Raw genomic sequence first — 16617 nt, forward strand, 5'->3', positions numbered from 1 at the left:
GTTGTGCTCCCTCTTTAAATGAACGGGGGGCGTTACCAGTGGCAGGGAATGGGTTAATCATGTTTACATGAATGTGTATTTATATTTTTCTTTTTTGGGAAGGCTTCGGTGGAGCTATGACGTCAATTAAGCGCGTGTGATCCCCAAGCATACTGTGTGGAAGCGGATCACGTGGTTCTCGTGGAGGTTCCTCGGAGGAGGAGGCTGCTTGGAGGAGATCTGTCTTGGGTTGGGTTGGAGGAGCAGGAGGAGAAGGAGGAGGCGGTTGGAGAGCTGGGTGGGTGGGGAGGAACTAGGACGGAAGCCTGACGTCCGCTCCATTCGGTGCGTGTGGGGGCACCGAAGATCTTCTCCTACTGGCCGTAGCGTCTTCCCGTACGTGGAGGATCCACACAGAGCGCCGGGGATATGGACGATGTCTGCCATTACGCCCGCAGCCCTGCCTGGGAAGAGCTGGTTAGTCCAAAACTCCCTCCCTGCCTGCCTGCCTGCTTGCTTGTTGTGCTTGCCTTCTTCTTCTCTCGCTTGACGTCCAAACAGGATCCTCTTTCCTTCTCTCCCTTCCTTCATTCATTTGCGTTTCGAGCGCCAGTCGTCGTGATGTCACACTTTTGCGGGACTTTTCGCCAGCGTTTCCGCTTTTTTCGAACCAGTCGCGGCAGTTGTTTCCTCCGAAAGCGAGATCGCCGATGAACGATGCGTTCTTGCCGAAGAAAAAGCTCCATCGTGACGATGTGTCGCCGCCGTCGTCGTTGTAGACCGCCGCACGACGGCTTTTGACGTCCTTTAAAGCAATCGAAATGTACTGTTGCTTGGGCCTCCGATGACAACCACTCGCAAGTCCATTTGGGACTTGGGAGTTCCACTAAAGAACTTCCAAAGCATCCAAGTTCGATCGCCACAATTCTTTCCGGCGTCAACATTCAGCCGTAAACAAACACAAAAGTGCAGGAGCAAAAGAGGCAAAATGGACTCCCAAAACATTGCATCTTCCAGAAATTCTGTGGCAAACCATTCAAATGTGCAAGAATTACCACCCAAAGTCTGGAAAAAAAAACAATTGCGAGAAAACAATTGCAAAAAGTACAGTTGCAAAAAACTGTTGCGATAAGGGCAGTTGCAAAAAAAAGTAGGGTTAAAGTGGCAAAATTCAGTAGCAGGACTTTCACTCGGAAGAAATTCAGTTGCCAAAATTCAATTTAGCCACATTAATAATGCACATTGACAGGGATTTCAGTAGGGAAAAAATGACCAGAGATTTACAAGGAATTTAGTCGATCAAATGGAAAGATTGCCAAAATTCCAGTGGCAAAAAAAAATGGCTGCCAAAACGCAGTCAGTCACTTGCGTGCTTCCAAGTGATTTTTTTGCAACTGATGCTGAAAACGTTAAAAAGCAAGTATCGATTAGCAAATGAAGCTATAAATGACGTTTAAGCACTGATATTGCCATCCCCTTCTTTTAGGAGCCGGATAAAGGGCCCGCCGGGTCCGTGGCCAAGATCCACCCCCACGTGGTGGGCGCCGTGTCGGTGTCCGGGGCCGCCGCCGACGAGTCTTCTGACAGCGAGGTGGAGCAAGAAGGTCCTCAGAAACTCATCCGCAAAGTTTCCACCTCGGGACAGATAAGGAGCAAGGTACACACAAATTCACATCATATTGTTTATTTTTTCTTTATTACAAATCCACATCCTATTCAGGATGGTGCAACTTGGCCTGAGGACACTTTAAAATAGATTTTATTCAGTCAACTTTGTGTTATCGGCAGGAAAAATCATGTGGAATGGAATAAAACAGCAATTAGCGTAGCTGCTAATGAATTCCTCCAGGCGTCACCTAAGATTCCTTGGCCCACTTTTCCTGCCGATCCACTCAATTATTGAGCGCTTCCCTTCGATCCGTTTACATCATTCAACATTGAAAGGAGCGCGCGTTTGGCCGTCCGCTCAACGGAACGGCAAAAGTTGCGCTCCCTCTTTTGTGATTGGCTCATCGGCAGTCCTATTTGTCCCTATTGTTCCCATTTTTTCAATGTTGTCTTACTTTTCAATCACTCCATGGGGTTGTGTTCTCCCCTGAGCCATACATTTGCTGATTTCTACACTGGATCCTTTGATTGCCATCTTTGTCGAGGGGGCGGGAGGATGCCTGGGCTGCTTAGCAAGCGCACGGCGCATTGAAGGCGGAGTTAGCGGCGTCAGCGGGTGCGTGGGTCAGTGGGGTTGTTTTAGCTTTGCGCCACACTTGCTAATGGATCATGCGGCGGGCGCGCAGAGTGTTGTTCCGCCCCATTGTTTGCTCAGCGTGTGCGCGTCCACACTTTTCCCACGTTGCGTCCATCTTACGCTCCTCGGGTCGCCACGGGAGGCCGCCGAGGGCCCCGTCGTCGTCGTCATCGCGACGGCCGCTCGGGGTCCGCTCACTGGCTAAATTCAATGGCTTTAACTTTGGAGGGCCGTACCTAAGAAGGGGATAAATCCCCTTCCAGTCAAAATGGCTTGGACATCTATAGCCGTCAATGGCAGCCGAGACAGCTAAAATTGAAATAGTTCTATGGTTTGTGATTTATGGTTTTAGCATCTTGATAAGTCTGGCCCTCTCACTTTTGCTTATTTTTAATATGAGTTCAGTATCTTATCTCAGCCACTTGATGTGAGTGGTTCGTCAGCTTGGCTCGGGTGCAGGCAGATTGGGATCAATTCCCACTTGGTGGCGGAGTGATTGTGAGCGTCAATGGTTGTGTGTCTCCATGACGAACTGGCGACTAGTTTAAGGGTGTGGCTGGGACAGGCTCTGGCACCCCGCGACACTGACAAATTATATCATTTTTGTTGGCGATAAAGATTTGGAGCGCATTTTTTCCCCTGCCGAGAGATGGATGAGCGACAGGCTAGATTAGGATCCCACTTTTTGTCTTTTCTTTCTTTGGAGCAAACTCATTAATCAGACGGCGTAATGGGCTCGGCACACAAGAACTTTAAAGGTAAAACATTAGCGTAATGGAGTCTGCGCTGGCCCTAACGGGGACCGCTCCGTACGCCGTCCACCCTAGGTCGAGAGGCCGGCTCTCCCGGCGACCCATCGCTGGGAAAACCGCCGCCCACCCACGCCTTTGTCCATTGTGTAAACCGGCATGCGCGTGGGCGGAAGTTGCGCCGCGCACGGCCAGGTTACTCATTCGGTTTCCGCGACAGGACGCCAAAGCTGCATCACCATCTCGCCGGGGGACGCTGGGCGGCGGCGGGGGGGCCACGGCGGGGGGGCCACGGCGAGCGGCGGCTCTTGCTATTTAAAGAAGATCACTTCTGGCCTACTTGGCAACAGGAAGGAGCCACTATGGAGGCCAAGGAGAGACAAAAAGAGGAAAATAGAACACAAAACTAGAACACGGGCGTCCAAGGGGCCAAAGTCAACCGTGTGTGTGTGTGTGTGTGTCGACTTCCGTGCTAAATTTCAAATCTATTTTGATGTCCCGCTGCGTAACACCGGTAGAGCAGCTTTCCCAAGAAAACTCCAGCCGGAGATTTACTGTATTATTATTCGCCGGGCGGCCATTTGGCCGAGAAGGAAGGTCTGCTTCCACGAGGAAGGCCTTGTAGGGAAGTCCACGTTGGAGCTATTTCACCTTAATCCAGGAATTTGGAATCAGGGGTGCCGGTGGAAAACACAGCCGCCAAACCAACGTCCACTCCTGTCACAACAACACCACAATCGAGAGCTTTTGGCTTCGACCCTCCAATTCGCTCTTGGATTGACGCGAAGAGCGTATTTTCCGGACTATAAATTGCACTTTTGGCTGGCCCTGCGACGGACGGACAGCCCGGTCTGTTTGTTTTTTTTGTGGTTGCGACTTGAAAGATGTGTTTTTTAAATGGCATTTGCCGGTAGATTTCAAGAGTTCTGCCACTTAATAATGGGCGCGTGACGCTTTTCCGTCCGTGGTGGTTGTGTCCGCGCCGGCTGCTCTTCCAGTGCGATGTTTCTGTGTTTAAGTTGACACAGCTGGTGGGCAGGATGTCAGCTTTGGCCCTGCGTCTCTCTCTCTCTCTCTTTCTCTCTGGTTTCTCTCGTTTGTAATTCCCCCCTCCAGGAACAGCCTTCCTGCGCTATAAATAGCTGCCCTATGTGCGTGTGTGTGTTTTTGCGCCGCCAGAGTCAATGTGCGCCTTTTATCGTTTCCACGTGCGCTGCTGTGTTTGCGTTTCATGCTTTTGAGGCGGACGCCGTGCCTTCTGGAGGATAGTGGCTTTTTTTTTCCTCCGGTGTGGCGACGTTGCTGCCGTTTGGGCCCACGTTTGAAATCGGTCCAAAAAAAGTCTTGAACTGGCTTTGACAGTTTATACCAGGCAGCTTTTTGTTTTTCAAGAAGCCATCCAGTAGACACATAGGTGACAACATTGAATCCACGGGGGTTGGGTTCGCTGTGGGTGAGGAGGGGAGGGAAGGGGAGGGGGAGCTTTTGCTTCCAGAAATCCGTCCGGCACCGTCCGAGCTGACCAAAAAACTTGAAGCAACGGTGGGGGTTGGGCAGAAACAAGCACCTGACGCCAATCCACTGATTGCAGTCGTAGGACACTTAGTATTGTGGAAAGCTTTTCTCTTTAGAAATTGAACACAAAACACTCACTTTTGGCCTTTTTTTTGTATATTTTACCCAACCCTGTGAAATAAATGACTAGTCTTATGGGATGCAATGTCTTCCCTCAGTTGTCCAATGCTTCAATTTTTTTGAGGCCCTCACTCACTCATCAATGGTCAAAAGTTTACACTTTGATGGCCCACATTTAAAATAGGTCAAAATTTTGAACTGGCTTCATACCAGGCAGCTTTTTGAACACATACTTAGGTGACAACATTGAGTCAACGGGGGTCGGGTTCGCTGTGGGTGAGGAGGGGAGGGGGAGCTTTTGGCTCAAGCTATCCATCACCGACCGAGCGAGCGAGTTGACTGACAAACTTGAAGGTGTGGGGGATGTGCTGTGTGAAGCAGCTGATGCCAATCCACTGATTGCACTCGCAGGACACTTAGTATTGTGGAAAGTTTTCTCTATAGAAGTTGAAAGCAAAGCAAAGCAAAGCACCCCCGCACTCACTGCGGCTGTGAAATTGTTGGAAATGCCAGCCAATAAAATGGCTTGAAAAAAGCCGTATGGAAAAGAATGTTTCCTTTTTTCATCGGGAAGACAACTTTGCTTCCTTCTTTGGGTTATGAGCCGTTGAACATCATAATAAGCAATATTGTTTATCCGTCTCCGGTTGTTAATAAGTTAAGCACATGAGCTAAGCTTATACGCTAATCGCTTATGCCAGCTGAGGACGCAAGTTGGCCAGCCGCCATTAAAAACACAAACATTTTCAAAAGAAAATTGATATCACGTGTTGTCGGCTCAAAGTCAATCATGCTAAAAACAAATGCTTCTATTTTATCAAAATGAATTTGTCACTTGAGTAAAAAAAGTCTCCCGATTCAAATTAAGGCTTGAAAGTCCTTATTATTATCCCGTTATTTGACCACTTTTGCTAGATAAAACATGTCTATTTGGGATTTTGGTTGAATTTTGAATTTTTCTCCTACTTTGTGCAGACCAGCATCAAAGAAGGATTGCTACTGAAACAAACCAGTTCCTTCCAGAGGTGGAAGAAACGTTACTTCAAGCTGAGAGGTCGGACGCTCTACTATGCTAAAGACGCTAAGGTAATGTCCATATCAAACTCAAATACATCCAAAGTCAAGCTCATTTCCACTAGATTTGTCATTTATCACATGTATTTCCCATTTATTATGGACATTTTTTTTACATCCGCGCTCTGTAAACGCGACAATCATCGTCGGGATTCTCGTCATCTTCTTTTTCTTACTTTCTTGACTTTTAAACCCCGCCCTTCCCTCGACCCTCGGGGTCAACCGGGGGCGCCAGTCCGGCAGCGCCTTGGCCCGGTGGCGAGAGCGGGCGCTGCGGCGGGCGTCCCGCGGCCGCGTCTGCTGGCGAGCTCTGTCGGCGTGCTGGAGCGGCGGCACGCGGCGCTCACCCCCGCCTCTGGGTGGCGGCGGATCCGAGGAGGGCCTAGTGAGAATTCGGGTCAGCGTCCAAAACCGTAGCCGTGGCTTTAAGACCCTCATGCCTCCCATTTTGCATCATTCTGCAAGGCTGCCATATTGTGACAAGGCTACCTTAGTGTATATAAAGCATAAGGAAATGTGCCGCCGAAATCTCTCCCTCGGTGGCCGTTATAGATGTAATACCACTGTTTGTCCACCAGATGGCGAGTTCTATCGGGGTCTAAAGCTGTCCATTTTATAGTACATTTTAGACTTTTCTGTGTGTCTGTGTGTCCGAAAATATGTGCCACCTTGCATTTGTGCATTTTTTAATCGCTTCATAAGAGGAAGTAAAATACCGCATTTACTTTTGGGGGGATTTTGTCACTTGGATCTTTTTCGTCCACCAGTTCGATAAAATGCTTTTTCCCCTTCCTGGCTGGCCTTTAAGACCTTTTTCATCCTATCTCGTCGTTTGTTGGCTATAGCTTAGCATAAATGTGAGGTCGGAGGCCTTGTTGAGTTCCCGTTTGGCTTTAAGACAATACCCCCCCCCCCCTGGTTTTCCGCAGTCTCTCATCTTTGACGAAGTGGACCTGTCGGACGCCAGCGTGGCCGAGTCCAGCACCAAAAATGTCAACAACAGCTTCACGGTGAGTTTGTGGCCGGGAGTCTGCGCAAAATGTTTGTCTGGTCGGATGGGAAAATGGGGCCCATGGCCCGATGGCCCGTTCCGAGACGCCGTTAATCCCTTTGACGGCCGCCGGCCAAGACGGGTCGTTCCCGCGTGGGCGTTTGGAGGCCCGGGGCTAAAAATAGCGGCGCGCTCTCCCGGGGGGAAGCGTCCCCCTCGCCGCAATAGCTTCTAAAAATAGCCTCGAGCGGGACCAGCAAAGCCATTTTTAGAAGGCGAGGACTTTGCCGCTGGTACGTCACGCCTTCGTTCGCTGGCTTCTAGGAAATGTCAAACGCGTTTCCCTCAAGTAAAGATGCCAAATATCAGCTGAAAATAGAGGCCGAATTTGCAACGGAATATTCGCCGGGGACGTCCTCGCCGCATATTTTTGGCCAGTGAGTCATTTCTGAGCCGCCGAGTGTCGTTTTCTTCCCAATTTCAACTAAGCTTATTCCAAGTTGGTTTACAAAAGAATAACATTTAAAAAAAATAACCCTAACCCCATAACGGGCTATTCATCCTGCAAAAATGAGTCCTAACAAAAATGGCAGAGACGTGAGATCCCTCTGCGGCGTCCCAGCATGCCTTGCAGCACCATTGCAATGTAAACATATGGTCTATTTGCCGTCCAAAAATGCGTTGTGTCATCGAGGCATCCTTTTTTATTCATGGCAAGCGGCAGCCATCGGTTGCCGGGGGTTACCAGAAGAGCCCTTTCCCGCCGGCATCCCCGGAATGGCCAAGAGGAGCTCCCTCAACGGGCGACCTTGGCCACGCCGGCGCCATCGTCTTTCCCGCCGAGGGCCGATACACGTGCGTGCCTGCGTGCGTCGCGGAGATGGCGGGAGGGCGGAGCTCGGGAGGGGCGTGTAGCATTCCTCACGTGGACTGCAAGTCGCTTCTTCCAGCGTTTCTCGTGTATCTCCCCCTCCCAAGTTTAGGCATGAGCATATATTTATTTATGTCTAATGGCGACATATAGACGGCCAGACTTGACAATGTCTCGGTTCTCTCAATAGTCAGAATGTGATCACTTTTTTTGTCTGGCAGGATGACAAAGTCAGACTCTATTCTCCTAATATACCACCACTTATCGTCGTCGCCGTCCATTTTCTTTCTCGGGCCTTATTAGTCGGTCGGGGGGGGGGGGGCGTTATGGCAGGGAGAAGATGGAGGAGGGAGCGCCTATAAATAAGTGATGGAGAGGCGGCAGTCGCTCGCTCTGTTTCTCCGGTGGCGGAGACTTAAAAAAAAGAAGGAAAAAAAGGCAGCTCGTGCTTATCCTCAACCGTGTGTTGTTGTTTTTTTTTTTTTTTTTTGCCGCCGGGCACGTATCTGGCCCAGAGTGGCGCCAAGCCAAGGGGGGAGGAGCCGGGAAAGTGCGGGAGAAAGCCCGTTCCAAGGTGTGAGGGGACCAGTCAAGGCGTGCGTGCGCCTTAAAGACGTAGCCTCCCTCCCTCTCTTTCTCTCCTTTGGCGCTGGCTCCCATCGTCTTGGCGCCGTCCCTCCCTCCTTTTTCTCTCTCCTCCCTCTCTCGCTCTCTCGCTCATCCCGACCGACACGGTGTTGTGTTCTCCTCTCCTCCAGGTGATCACCCCCTTCCGCCGGCTGATTCTCTGCGCCGAGAACCGCAAAGAGATGGAGGACTGGATCAGCTCGCTCAAGTCCGTCCAATCCAGAGAGCATTACGAGGTAAGGGAAAAACGCTGGCAGTCACTCGCTCGCTCCCTCTATCCGACGTGAGGGGGGAAAAAAAAAAGTCGCTCGGGGAGTACCGCGCATCCCCCGAGACATAAACGGACAGCGTCATTTTGCAACTCTGCCCAAGTTTTGATCTCTTTTTTGCAAAATGGCAAAATGCCGGCAAGGGCTTTTCCCGGGAAATGTTATTTAAGGGTACCCCCACCCGCCCGCCTGCCCGCCGGTCCACCCCCGTCCTCCCTTCTGTCTTTTCTGCACTGCAATGCAGCTGCGCCACACGTCCAATTGCGCTTATGGCGTCCGGATTAACGGGACGCCGCTACATTTTGGCCCCAAAAAGTTGACTTTGTAGTAACCGGACGTCCGTCACATCTATTTGGAGGTCGGGACGACCCGTGAGCTCCAATCTGAAATGGAACGGACGTCTAAGACGGAAAGCCACCGCGATGACATGCCACGTGTTTGCCTTGTTGTTGATGTATTGATGCATTTGTTTGTTTTGTAGTGCCAACCTATTGTAACCTTCCTTTTCTTTGCCAGACGGCTCAGTTTAATGTGGAACATTTCTCAGGGATGCACAACTGGTACGCCTGCTCGCACGCCCGCCCCACCTTTTGCAACGTCTGCAAAGATAGCTTGTCGGGCGTCACCTCTCACGGACTCTCCTGCGAAGGTACGGCCAAAACTTGGAATATATGGTGGTGAAAGCGTCAGAGAAAAAAAAAGTACTACGATCCAGCCTTTGGTCGTCATGGTAACAGATGAAAGTCATTCAATTAGTAACTAAAGAGATTAAAGTCCCAGTACCAGTTCTTCTCTACTCCCATTTTTAATGGCCCTTCTAACGGTCGTATCTTGTCATTTCCTGAAAATAACGTGTTGTCTTGTATTTCAGTGTGTAAATTCAAGGCGCACAAACGCTGCGCGGTCAGAGCCATTAACAACTGCAAATGGACCACTCTTGCCTCCATTGGCAAAGACATCATTGAGGATGAAGACGGGGTAAGTGCAAAAAAAAGGGGCTATCAATTTGAAAAGTTTAGCTTTTTTTTAGTGCTACAACCATAGACTTGGGAAAGACTGAGCAAAATATGTGCACAGATTGCCATGCCCCACCAGTGGCTGGAAGGCAACCTGCCCGTCAGTGCCAAATGCGCCGTGTGCGACAAGACTTGCGGCAGCGTGCTGAGGCTGCAGGACTGGCGCTGCCTTTGGTGCAAAGCCATGGTAAGATACACTTTTCCGCCCAACGCCGGGACGAAAATGAGCAAAACGGCGGTTCACCTGTTCAGGTGCACACGGCCTGCACGGAGCTGTACCCTCGCAAGTGTCCGCTGGGTCAGTGCAAAGTGTCCATCATCCCGCCGACGGCCCTCAACAGCATCGACTCGGACGGTAGGCCACGACTATTGTGACTATTTATTCCTAAAAATCAGCCCCTTTGCCATTTTTACAAACGTCGCGCACGAGCACGGCGTGAAAGCCAGCGCCTTGCATTCTCTTGCACGGGTATGGCGCTAAAAATAGAGACGGTGTGAAGGAGACGTTTCTTCTCACGCTAAACCACGGCAGTCAAAGAGCGCCTTGGAATTCGCGACGCGGACAGCGTTTAGTCGGATGACGGCTGGCGGGGAATCCTGCGGCACGGCGAGGCGGGAGAGACGGCGGCACGTGCCTCGGCATCGTGACACGTCGAGGCGGCGGGGCGAGGAGGCGACGACTCCCCCGTGGAGCTCCCTCTCCTCCCTCCGTTGGCTCCGTCTCCAGCCAGAGAGAAAAAAGTGATGCTAAAGCGCTATTTCTGGAAGGCCAATAGAAGGACGCATGATGATGATGAGGAGGAGGAGGAGGAGGATTTTTTCTTCTTCTTCTATTATATATTATATGTAGCATACTTCCAGCAGACTCATTTATTCATGTATTCCATTAGATAGCAGGCTATTACAATAGGACGTCAACTCAAATGTGCCTTGCTCGAGGGCAGCCGCGACTCAAAAAGGCTGCTTGTATGAAAGTGCCATGTTTTTTGTTTTGTTGTGTGTGTCAGGCTTCTGGAAGGCCACCTGCCCCCCCTCCTGCGCCAGTCCACTCTTGGTCTTTGTCAATTCCAAGAGCGGCGACAACCAAGGCGTCAAATTCCTGCGCCGCTTCAAGCAGCTGCTCAATCCGGCGCAAGTCTTTGACCTGGTCAACGGCGGACCGCACCTGGGGTGAGATGCCGCCCCTCCCACGCTCCCAGAAAGTACAAGTACAACCTTTAGCTCCATTTTCTTTCACCTTTTTTTCAGACTCCGCCTCTTCCAAAAGTTCGACAACTTCCGAATCCTGGTGTGCGGCGGAGACGGGAGCGTGGGCTGGGTCCTCTCCGAGATTGACAAACTCAACTTGCACAAGCAGGTTAGAAAAAACGGACACATTTTGGCTTTTTGGCGCATTTTTTCCCTCATTTTTCTAAGAGTTACGGCATTTTCATGCAATTTCTGATGAGTTGATAGCAGCTCACGTATGCTAATTGAGAGGAATTCTTTTTTTCTGTCCATCTTCCCCGCTTCAGTGCCAACTGGGGGTGCTTCCCCTGGGCACGGGGAACGACCTGGCCCGGGTCCTGGGCTGGGGCCCGTCCTGCGACGACGACACGCAGCTGCCGCAGACGCTGGAGAAGCTGGAGCGGGCCAGCACCAAGATGCTGGACCGCTGGAGCATCATGAGCTACGAGATCAAGGTGCCCCCCAAGCGTTGCGGCGGCGCCTCCGCGCCCGAGGGTGCCGACGGCTGCCAGGTATAGCCTCTCCTTCGTGGTCAATTCCGCCCTCCTCCTCCTCCTCCTCCTCCGACCTGACCCGACCTTTTCTCCCAGTTTCCCCTGTCGGCTTACGAGGACGCCGTGTCCACCCAGCTGGCCAAGATCTTGGACTCGGAGCAGCGGTCCGTGGTCCTCTCCTCCGCCAAGTACGTCAGGCGTGCCTTGCTCAAGGGTCAAAGCCCTTTGCTGACTTTTTCTCTTTCAGGATCCTGTGTGAAACGGTGAAGGACTTTGCGGGCAAAGTGGCCAAAGCTTACGAAAGAAGCGGCGAGAGCGCCGAAGACTGCGACGCCATGTCTCTCAAGGTGAGTGGAGTGCCCAAAAAGAAAAAAAAGCTGGGCAGTTCAACTCCACGGCATCCTCCTATAACTCCACAGTGCGCCGAACTGAATGCAAAACTGGACTCGCTCCTGAAAACGCTGAACCACCAGAGCCGTTCCTTGCCTCCTCTGCCCCACGCCACTCCTCCCATTGTGGAAGAGGAGCGAGAGGAGGAGGAGGAGGACGACGAGGAAGAGGACGAGGAGGAGGAAGAGGAGGAGGCTGCCAGCCAAGAGAGCCTGAGCGAGTTGAAGGAGAAGCTGGAAGAAGAAGAGACGGAGAAAGATGGCGACGCGCTCTTCAAAAGTCGCCAGCAATTGATGTCCAGGGCCAACAGCTTGAAGAAAGCATTGCGTCAAATCGTCCAGCAAGCCGACGGAGGTCAGCTTCTGGATTCTGGCTTTTGCCCACAGCGGCCATTTTGGAACAGGTTTCCAAGTGACTTTCAAGTTTTTTGTGCTGTGTTCACGCGATCAGTGCTGGCCGAGTGGCACAACGCCAACGCGGACGATTCGGAGCCCACCTCCCCGCTGGACTTTGGCAAAGACGGCGAGGAGGAGAACCGCGACAGCGAGAAGGACGAAGACACCAAGGAGATGGAAGCCTTGGCGCGTAAGTTTCCTTTTTTAGTTTGTTTTGAAAGACAATAAAAGAGAGCATTTGGCCCTTTAGTTTCCATGAGCGTAGCACAGATGCTAATATCGCAAGAGGCCACACACACAATGCTACGCTAGTCCCACTTTTAATAAGAAGACGCGGCCTTAAAGGCACAGACGTTGACACTGCCGGCGTGGTAGTGTAGCGTGCAGGATGTTTGATTGTCTTCAGAGCACAAGTTGTTCCTGTTTGTCCCGTGAGCGCTTCCTTCCCGCCTTCTTTCCTTCCTTCCTTCCTGCCGGCCGGCCGGCCTTCTACTCCAAAGTCGGAGAAAGTCCGCCTTTATTTTTTTCGTGTCCTGTTCCACGCTCAGAATGGCATCCTAAAAACGTTACAAAGTGTCCACTTCCAAGCTGGCTTTTTTGGGGGGAAATTCTAATATTTAAACACAAGTTGTTATTGACCTTGAAGGAATTGTTGTTACATTTGGCTTGAAATGAATGCATTTTGTTTCATGTCGGTGTCCTGTTTTTCTGTGTAGCTGTCAAGTGTTCTTTGTCCGAGAGGAGGATGAGTCGCAGTACGCAGTCGTACACGTCCTTCAGCATCACGCCCTTTACCACCAGCAAGGAGAATTTACCCGTGCTCAACACGCGCATCATCTGTCCCGGTAAGTCGCAATAACGCTGTCCACCCTTGCTCCTTGTATTTTATTTTCAAGTCTAGTTTGTTTTTACAACAGCCTGTCCACGTCCGTGTGTGTGTGTGTGTGTGTGTGTGTAGGATTGAGGGCAGGTCTGGCGGCTTCCATCGCGGGAAGTTCCATCATCAGCAAAATGCTGCTGGCCAACATCGACCCCTTTGGCGCCACCTCCTTCATTGACCCCGATTTGGACTCGCTGTGAGTATTTTTTTCTTTTCCTTCTAGCGGTCTTTTTCTTGACCTTTTGATCACCGTCTGTCAGGGAGGGCTACTCGGAGAAATGCGTCATGAACAACTACTTTGGCATCGGGCTGGACGCTAAAATCTCCCTGGAGTTCAACAACAAGAGAGAAGAACACCCGGAAAAATGCAGGTAGGGATGGCTCATTTGACTCCTTTGGGATGGCTCATTTGACTGTACGACGTCATGGCTCCATAATGACACATTTTGACTTGATTGGACAGGAGTCGCACCAAGAACATGATGTGGTACGGCGTCTTGGGGACAAAGGAACTCCTCCAGAGGACTTACAAGAACCTGGAGCAAAAGGTCCAGCTGGAGGTGAGACACAGAGAATCAAAAGAGTGGGAACGGGAGTGGAATAGTTTGGGAATAATTTCCTTTTTCTTCTCTTGTCTTCTCCAGTGTGACGGTCAGTACATCCCCTTGCCCAGTCTTCAGGGCATCGCCGTCTTGAACATTCCCAGCTACGCCGGCGGTACCAACTTCTGGGGAGGCACCAAGGAGGACGACGTGAGTCGCCATTGGGGAGAAAGTCAGGATGGCTTGGGATAAAAAGCTGCTGCCCCTTGACCTTGAGCCCTAAAAAAGTGATTTTTCCATCCTCCTCAGATCTTCTGCGCTCCGTCCTTTGACGATAAAATCCTGGAGGTGGTGGCGGTGTTCGGGAGCATGCAGATGGCCGTTTCCAGGGTCATCAAGCTGCAGCACCACCGCATCGCACAGGTCGGAAAACCCACGGTCCGCCGCCAAATGCTCTCCGCGGACGCTTTTAATACGTGATTTGCCTCTCAGTGCCGGACGGTAAAGATCACCATCTTGGGCGACGAGGGCGTCCCGGTCCAGGTGGACGGGGAGGCCTGGATCCAGCCGCCGGGAGTCATCAAGATCCAGCACAAGAACAGGGCGCAGATGCTCACCAGGGACCGGGTGAGCGCCCTGACAAACAAAGGCCTAGCATGCGAGCTAGCTGACCAGCTAGCCTCTCCCTCTACCCACCCACAGGCCTTTGAGAACACGCTCAAGTCGTGGGAGGACAAACTCAAGTACGACAAACCCCCCCTGCGGCCCCACCTCTACCCGCAGCAGTCGCTGGACCTGGCCACGGAAGACGAGGCCGGCGCCGTGCAGCTGTGCGCCCGCGCCGCCGAAGAACTCATCACCGGGTGGGTACAAAGTCGTCATATTCTGGGATTTCTTTGAGCCTAAAACATGCTTTCATTCCAGAATCTGCGAGGCGGCCAAGAGCAACGGGCTGTTGGAGCAAGAGTTGGCGCATGCCGTCAACGCCGCCTCACACGCCATCAACAAGACGCACCCCAAGTTCCCCGAGGTAAAAAAGCAAAAAGTCCAATCCGTTGGAACGCATCCGGGGTCAAGCCTGCACATCCTTTGCAGAGCCTGTCCAGGAACACGGCCATGGAGGTGGCCGCCACCGTCAAGGCCTTGTACAACGAGACCCAATCGCTTCTGGTGGGACCCGTGTCTTTGGTACGTACGCGCCCTGGCTTCATTTTAGGGTTTTTTTGGGTCGGTCCAGCGTGTCATTTTGATTTTGCACGTTAGCAATTGGAGCCTCCGGAGGAGGAGCAGCTCTCGGCCGCCCTGCAGAGCCTGGAGTCGGAACTGGCCAAATTGGGAGAGATCACGTGGCTTTACCACATTCTTCAGCCCAACGATGACGAGGTGAGCACCTTAGCATTGGGCTAGCTGCTAGGGGGCCTCTTTTTATCCTTTTTTAAAAGGCTTTGGTCAAGCTTGCTAGCAAAACGTGGGTTCTCGCCAATTCATCGGGCGCTCCAACACGAGAAATGCCACGCGGAGGTTGATTAGCTTGACTGTGCTTGTGCACCAGGACCAATCCCTGGGCTACGGCAAGAGGAGCGGTCGCGGCAGTGGCGGCGGCGGTGGCGGCGGTGGCGGGGGAGGCGTCTTTCGCATAGTGCCCAAGTTCAAGAAAGAGAAGGCGGCCAAAAAGAGCAGCCCGCAGTCAGGTAAGGTGGCCGTCCATCCCAAACCGGATCAGTGGGGGGGAAGGGAGGGAGGAGGCGGGCTACGCCGTAGACCGCCGCCCACACCGCCGCCACCGCCTCTCAAAAGTGGCAAATTGGAGATGATTCTGAACGCAATGGAACAAAAGATAGGATTAGTGTTGCTGCTGCTGCTGCTGCTGCCTTTTTTGGTCCAAATTAGTCTTGGCTGTATTTCCACTTGTTTTTTTGCATGTACTATGGCCACTTTTGGAAGCCCCTTCTTCTTTTCTGCCACCCTTTCACTTTCTCTCGCCTTTCCCCTCTTCAACCATGCACAGATTTGTGTTCTCACTCGGCCAATTTTGATTTTTTTGGGGGGGGGGGGACTGGTGGAGAACGAAATCATCCACAGATACTTTCGGATGTTTCCATTTGATATTTCTTTGTACAAATGCCAGGCGCTCTGAGCCTCCCTTTTTTTTCCTCTGCTCTGCTTTTGTGTGGGTGGGTGGCCGTGTGTGCACGTACGTCTGTGTGTGGCTATAGTGGAAAGATGGGGTACGGACGAGGTGGGCCTTTGGTTGGAGCAGCTGAGTCTGGCCGAGTACCGGGACACCTTCCTTCGACACGACATCCGCGGCTCCGAGTTGCTGCACCTGGAGAGGAGGGACCTAAAGGTACCGCAGCCACATCCTTCTTACAGCCTTTCTGCCGCTTGCCCTTTTCTTCTTTTGCCTTTTCTTCTGCTTTTTGTATCTCTGGCTATCGCTTGGCGTGAGGAAAAGACGCGAACGTGTTCCCAGAGAGGGGAACCCAAATCGAAACGAATTGAAAAAGTGCCGTGCTTCTCAGACCGGCCGAATGGACAGCTAGCCAAAAAAAAAAAAAAACTGTTAGCATGTTATAAGAACCCTCGGCTGAATTTTCTTGGTTTTGCTGCAGGATCTGGGGATCTCCAAAGTGGGTCACATGAAGAGAATTCTCCAGGGAACTAAGGACCTGGCCAAGCTCTCCATGCTAGATCTTTAACCCGGAAGAGGGGAAAGGCCAACGCCGTGTGCTGGGAGAGAACGCCTCCAGGAACCTCGTATAACAAACAAACACACACATACACACACACACACATGCACGCGGCACTTGGCAAGGGCGCTAGCAAACTTTGTGCTAGCAAAAGCAGGACTTTGGTCGCTGGAAAGTTGTCCGCTCGCTCCTTTTTGCGCTTTTTCCTCGCATGATTTTAGCGTCTCGGCCTTACGAGTTTAACGTTAGCAGTATTAGCGCTGCCGTCGCCAGGGCGCCTATTTCATTTGTGCCGTGACGGCGGCTTTTTTTAGCTTCAAGTAGCCTTTAGGAAAGGGGGGGGGGGTCGAAACGTGTCTTTATTTATCAAGCCAACATTCATTTGCTAAACAGCGGACCAACGTGGGATCAAAAAAGATCGGCGTTTTAAAATGGAGTATTTATTTTTTTGTATCGACTCATTGGATGCCGTGGCCAGCCGGCCGGCCGGCCCTCCGATTCAGTATTAACGGTCAGTGGTGGCGCATTTTGCGACAAATATTT

General features: G+C 51.7%; 1 protein-coding gene across 4 annotated transcripts; it reads left to right on the forward strand.

Annotated features, from left to right (window-relative positions):
• The first annotated feature begins 274 nt into the window (after nt 1-274).
• Nucleotides 275-16135, forward strand: dgkh (diacylglycerol kinase, eta). Of its 4 annotated transcripts, XM_077728256.1 has the most exons (31): nt 275-456; nt 1466-1636; nt 5584-5694; nt 5918-6079; nt 6612-6692; nt 8303-8407; nt 8957-9089; nt 9312-9418; nt 9518-9643; nt 9709-9811; nt 10464-10626; nt 10705-10813; nt 10971-11195; nt 11274-11365; nt 11425-11524; nt 11597-11921; nt 12018-12152; nt 12679-12807; nt 12921-13038; nt 13103-13213; nt 13306-13402; nt 13487-13594; nt 13694-13807; nt 13877-14011; nt 14087-14247; nt 14309-14414; nt 14480-14572; nt 14648-14767; nt 14937-15075; nt 15601-15731; nt 15997-16133. In XM_077728256.1, exons 1-31 carry the CDS (start codon nt 409-411, stop codon nt 16081-16083), a joined length of 3945 nt encoding a protein of 1314 aa, XP_077584382.1. In that variant the 5' UTR covers nt 275-408; the 3' UTR covers nt 16084-16133. The 4 variants fall into 4 exon arrangements, 3 of the variants coding, with proteins under 3 accessions (XP_077584382.1, XP_077584383.1, XP_077584384.1); XR_013327868.1 differs by lacking the exon at nt 14937-15075 and having other exon boundaries at nt 15997-16135; XM_077728257.1 differs by lacking the exon at nt 5918-6079.
• The last annotated feature ends 482 nt before the right edge of the window (nt 16136-16617 follow it).

Source organism: Stigmatopora nigra, chromosome 11, assembly GCF_051989575.1.
Source record: "Stigmatopora nigra isolate UIUO_SnigA chromosome 11, RoL_Snig_1.1, whole genome shotgun sequence".
Lineage (NCBI taxonomy): Eukaryota > Metazoa > Chordata > Actinopteri > Syngnathiformes > Syngnathidae > Stigmatopora > Stigmatopora nigra.

What these genes read in the sequence shown, in the direction of transcription:
- dgkh (XM_077728256.1), top strand. Translation starts at nt 409, where the DNA reads ATGGACGATGTCTGCCATTACGCCCGCAGCCCTGCCTGGGAAGAGCTG. An exon ending in AACTCAACTTGCACAAGCAG is followed by an intron (nt 10,814 to 10,970) that starts GTTAGAAAAAAC and finishes TCCCCGCTTCAG; the next exon opens with TGCCAACTGGGGGTGCTTCC. An exon ending in GACCCCGATTTGGACTCGCT is followed by an intron (nt 13,039 to 13,102) that starts GTGAGTATTTTT and finishes ACCGTCTGTCAG; the next exon opens with GGAGGGCTACTCGGAGAAAT.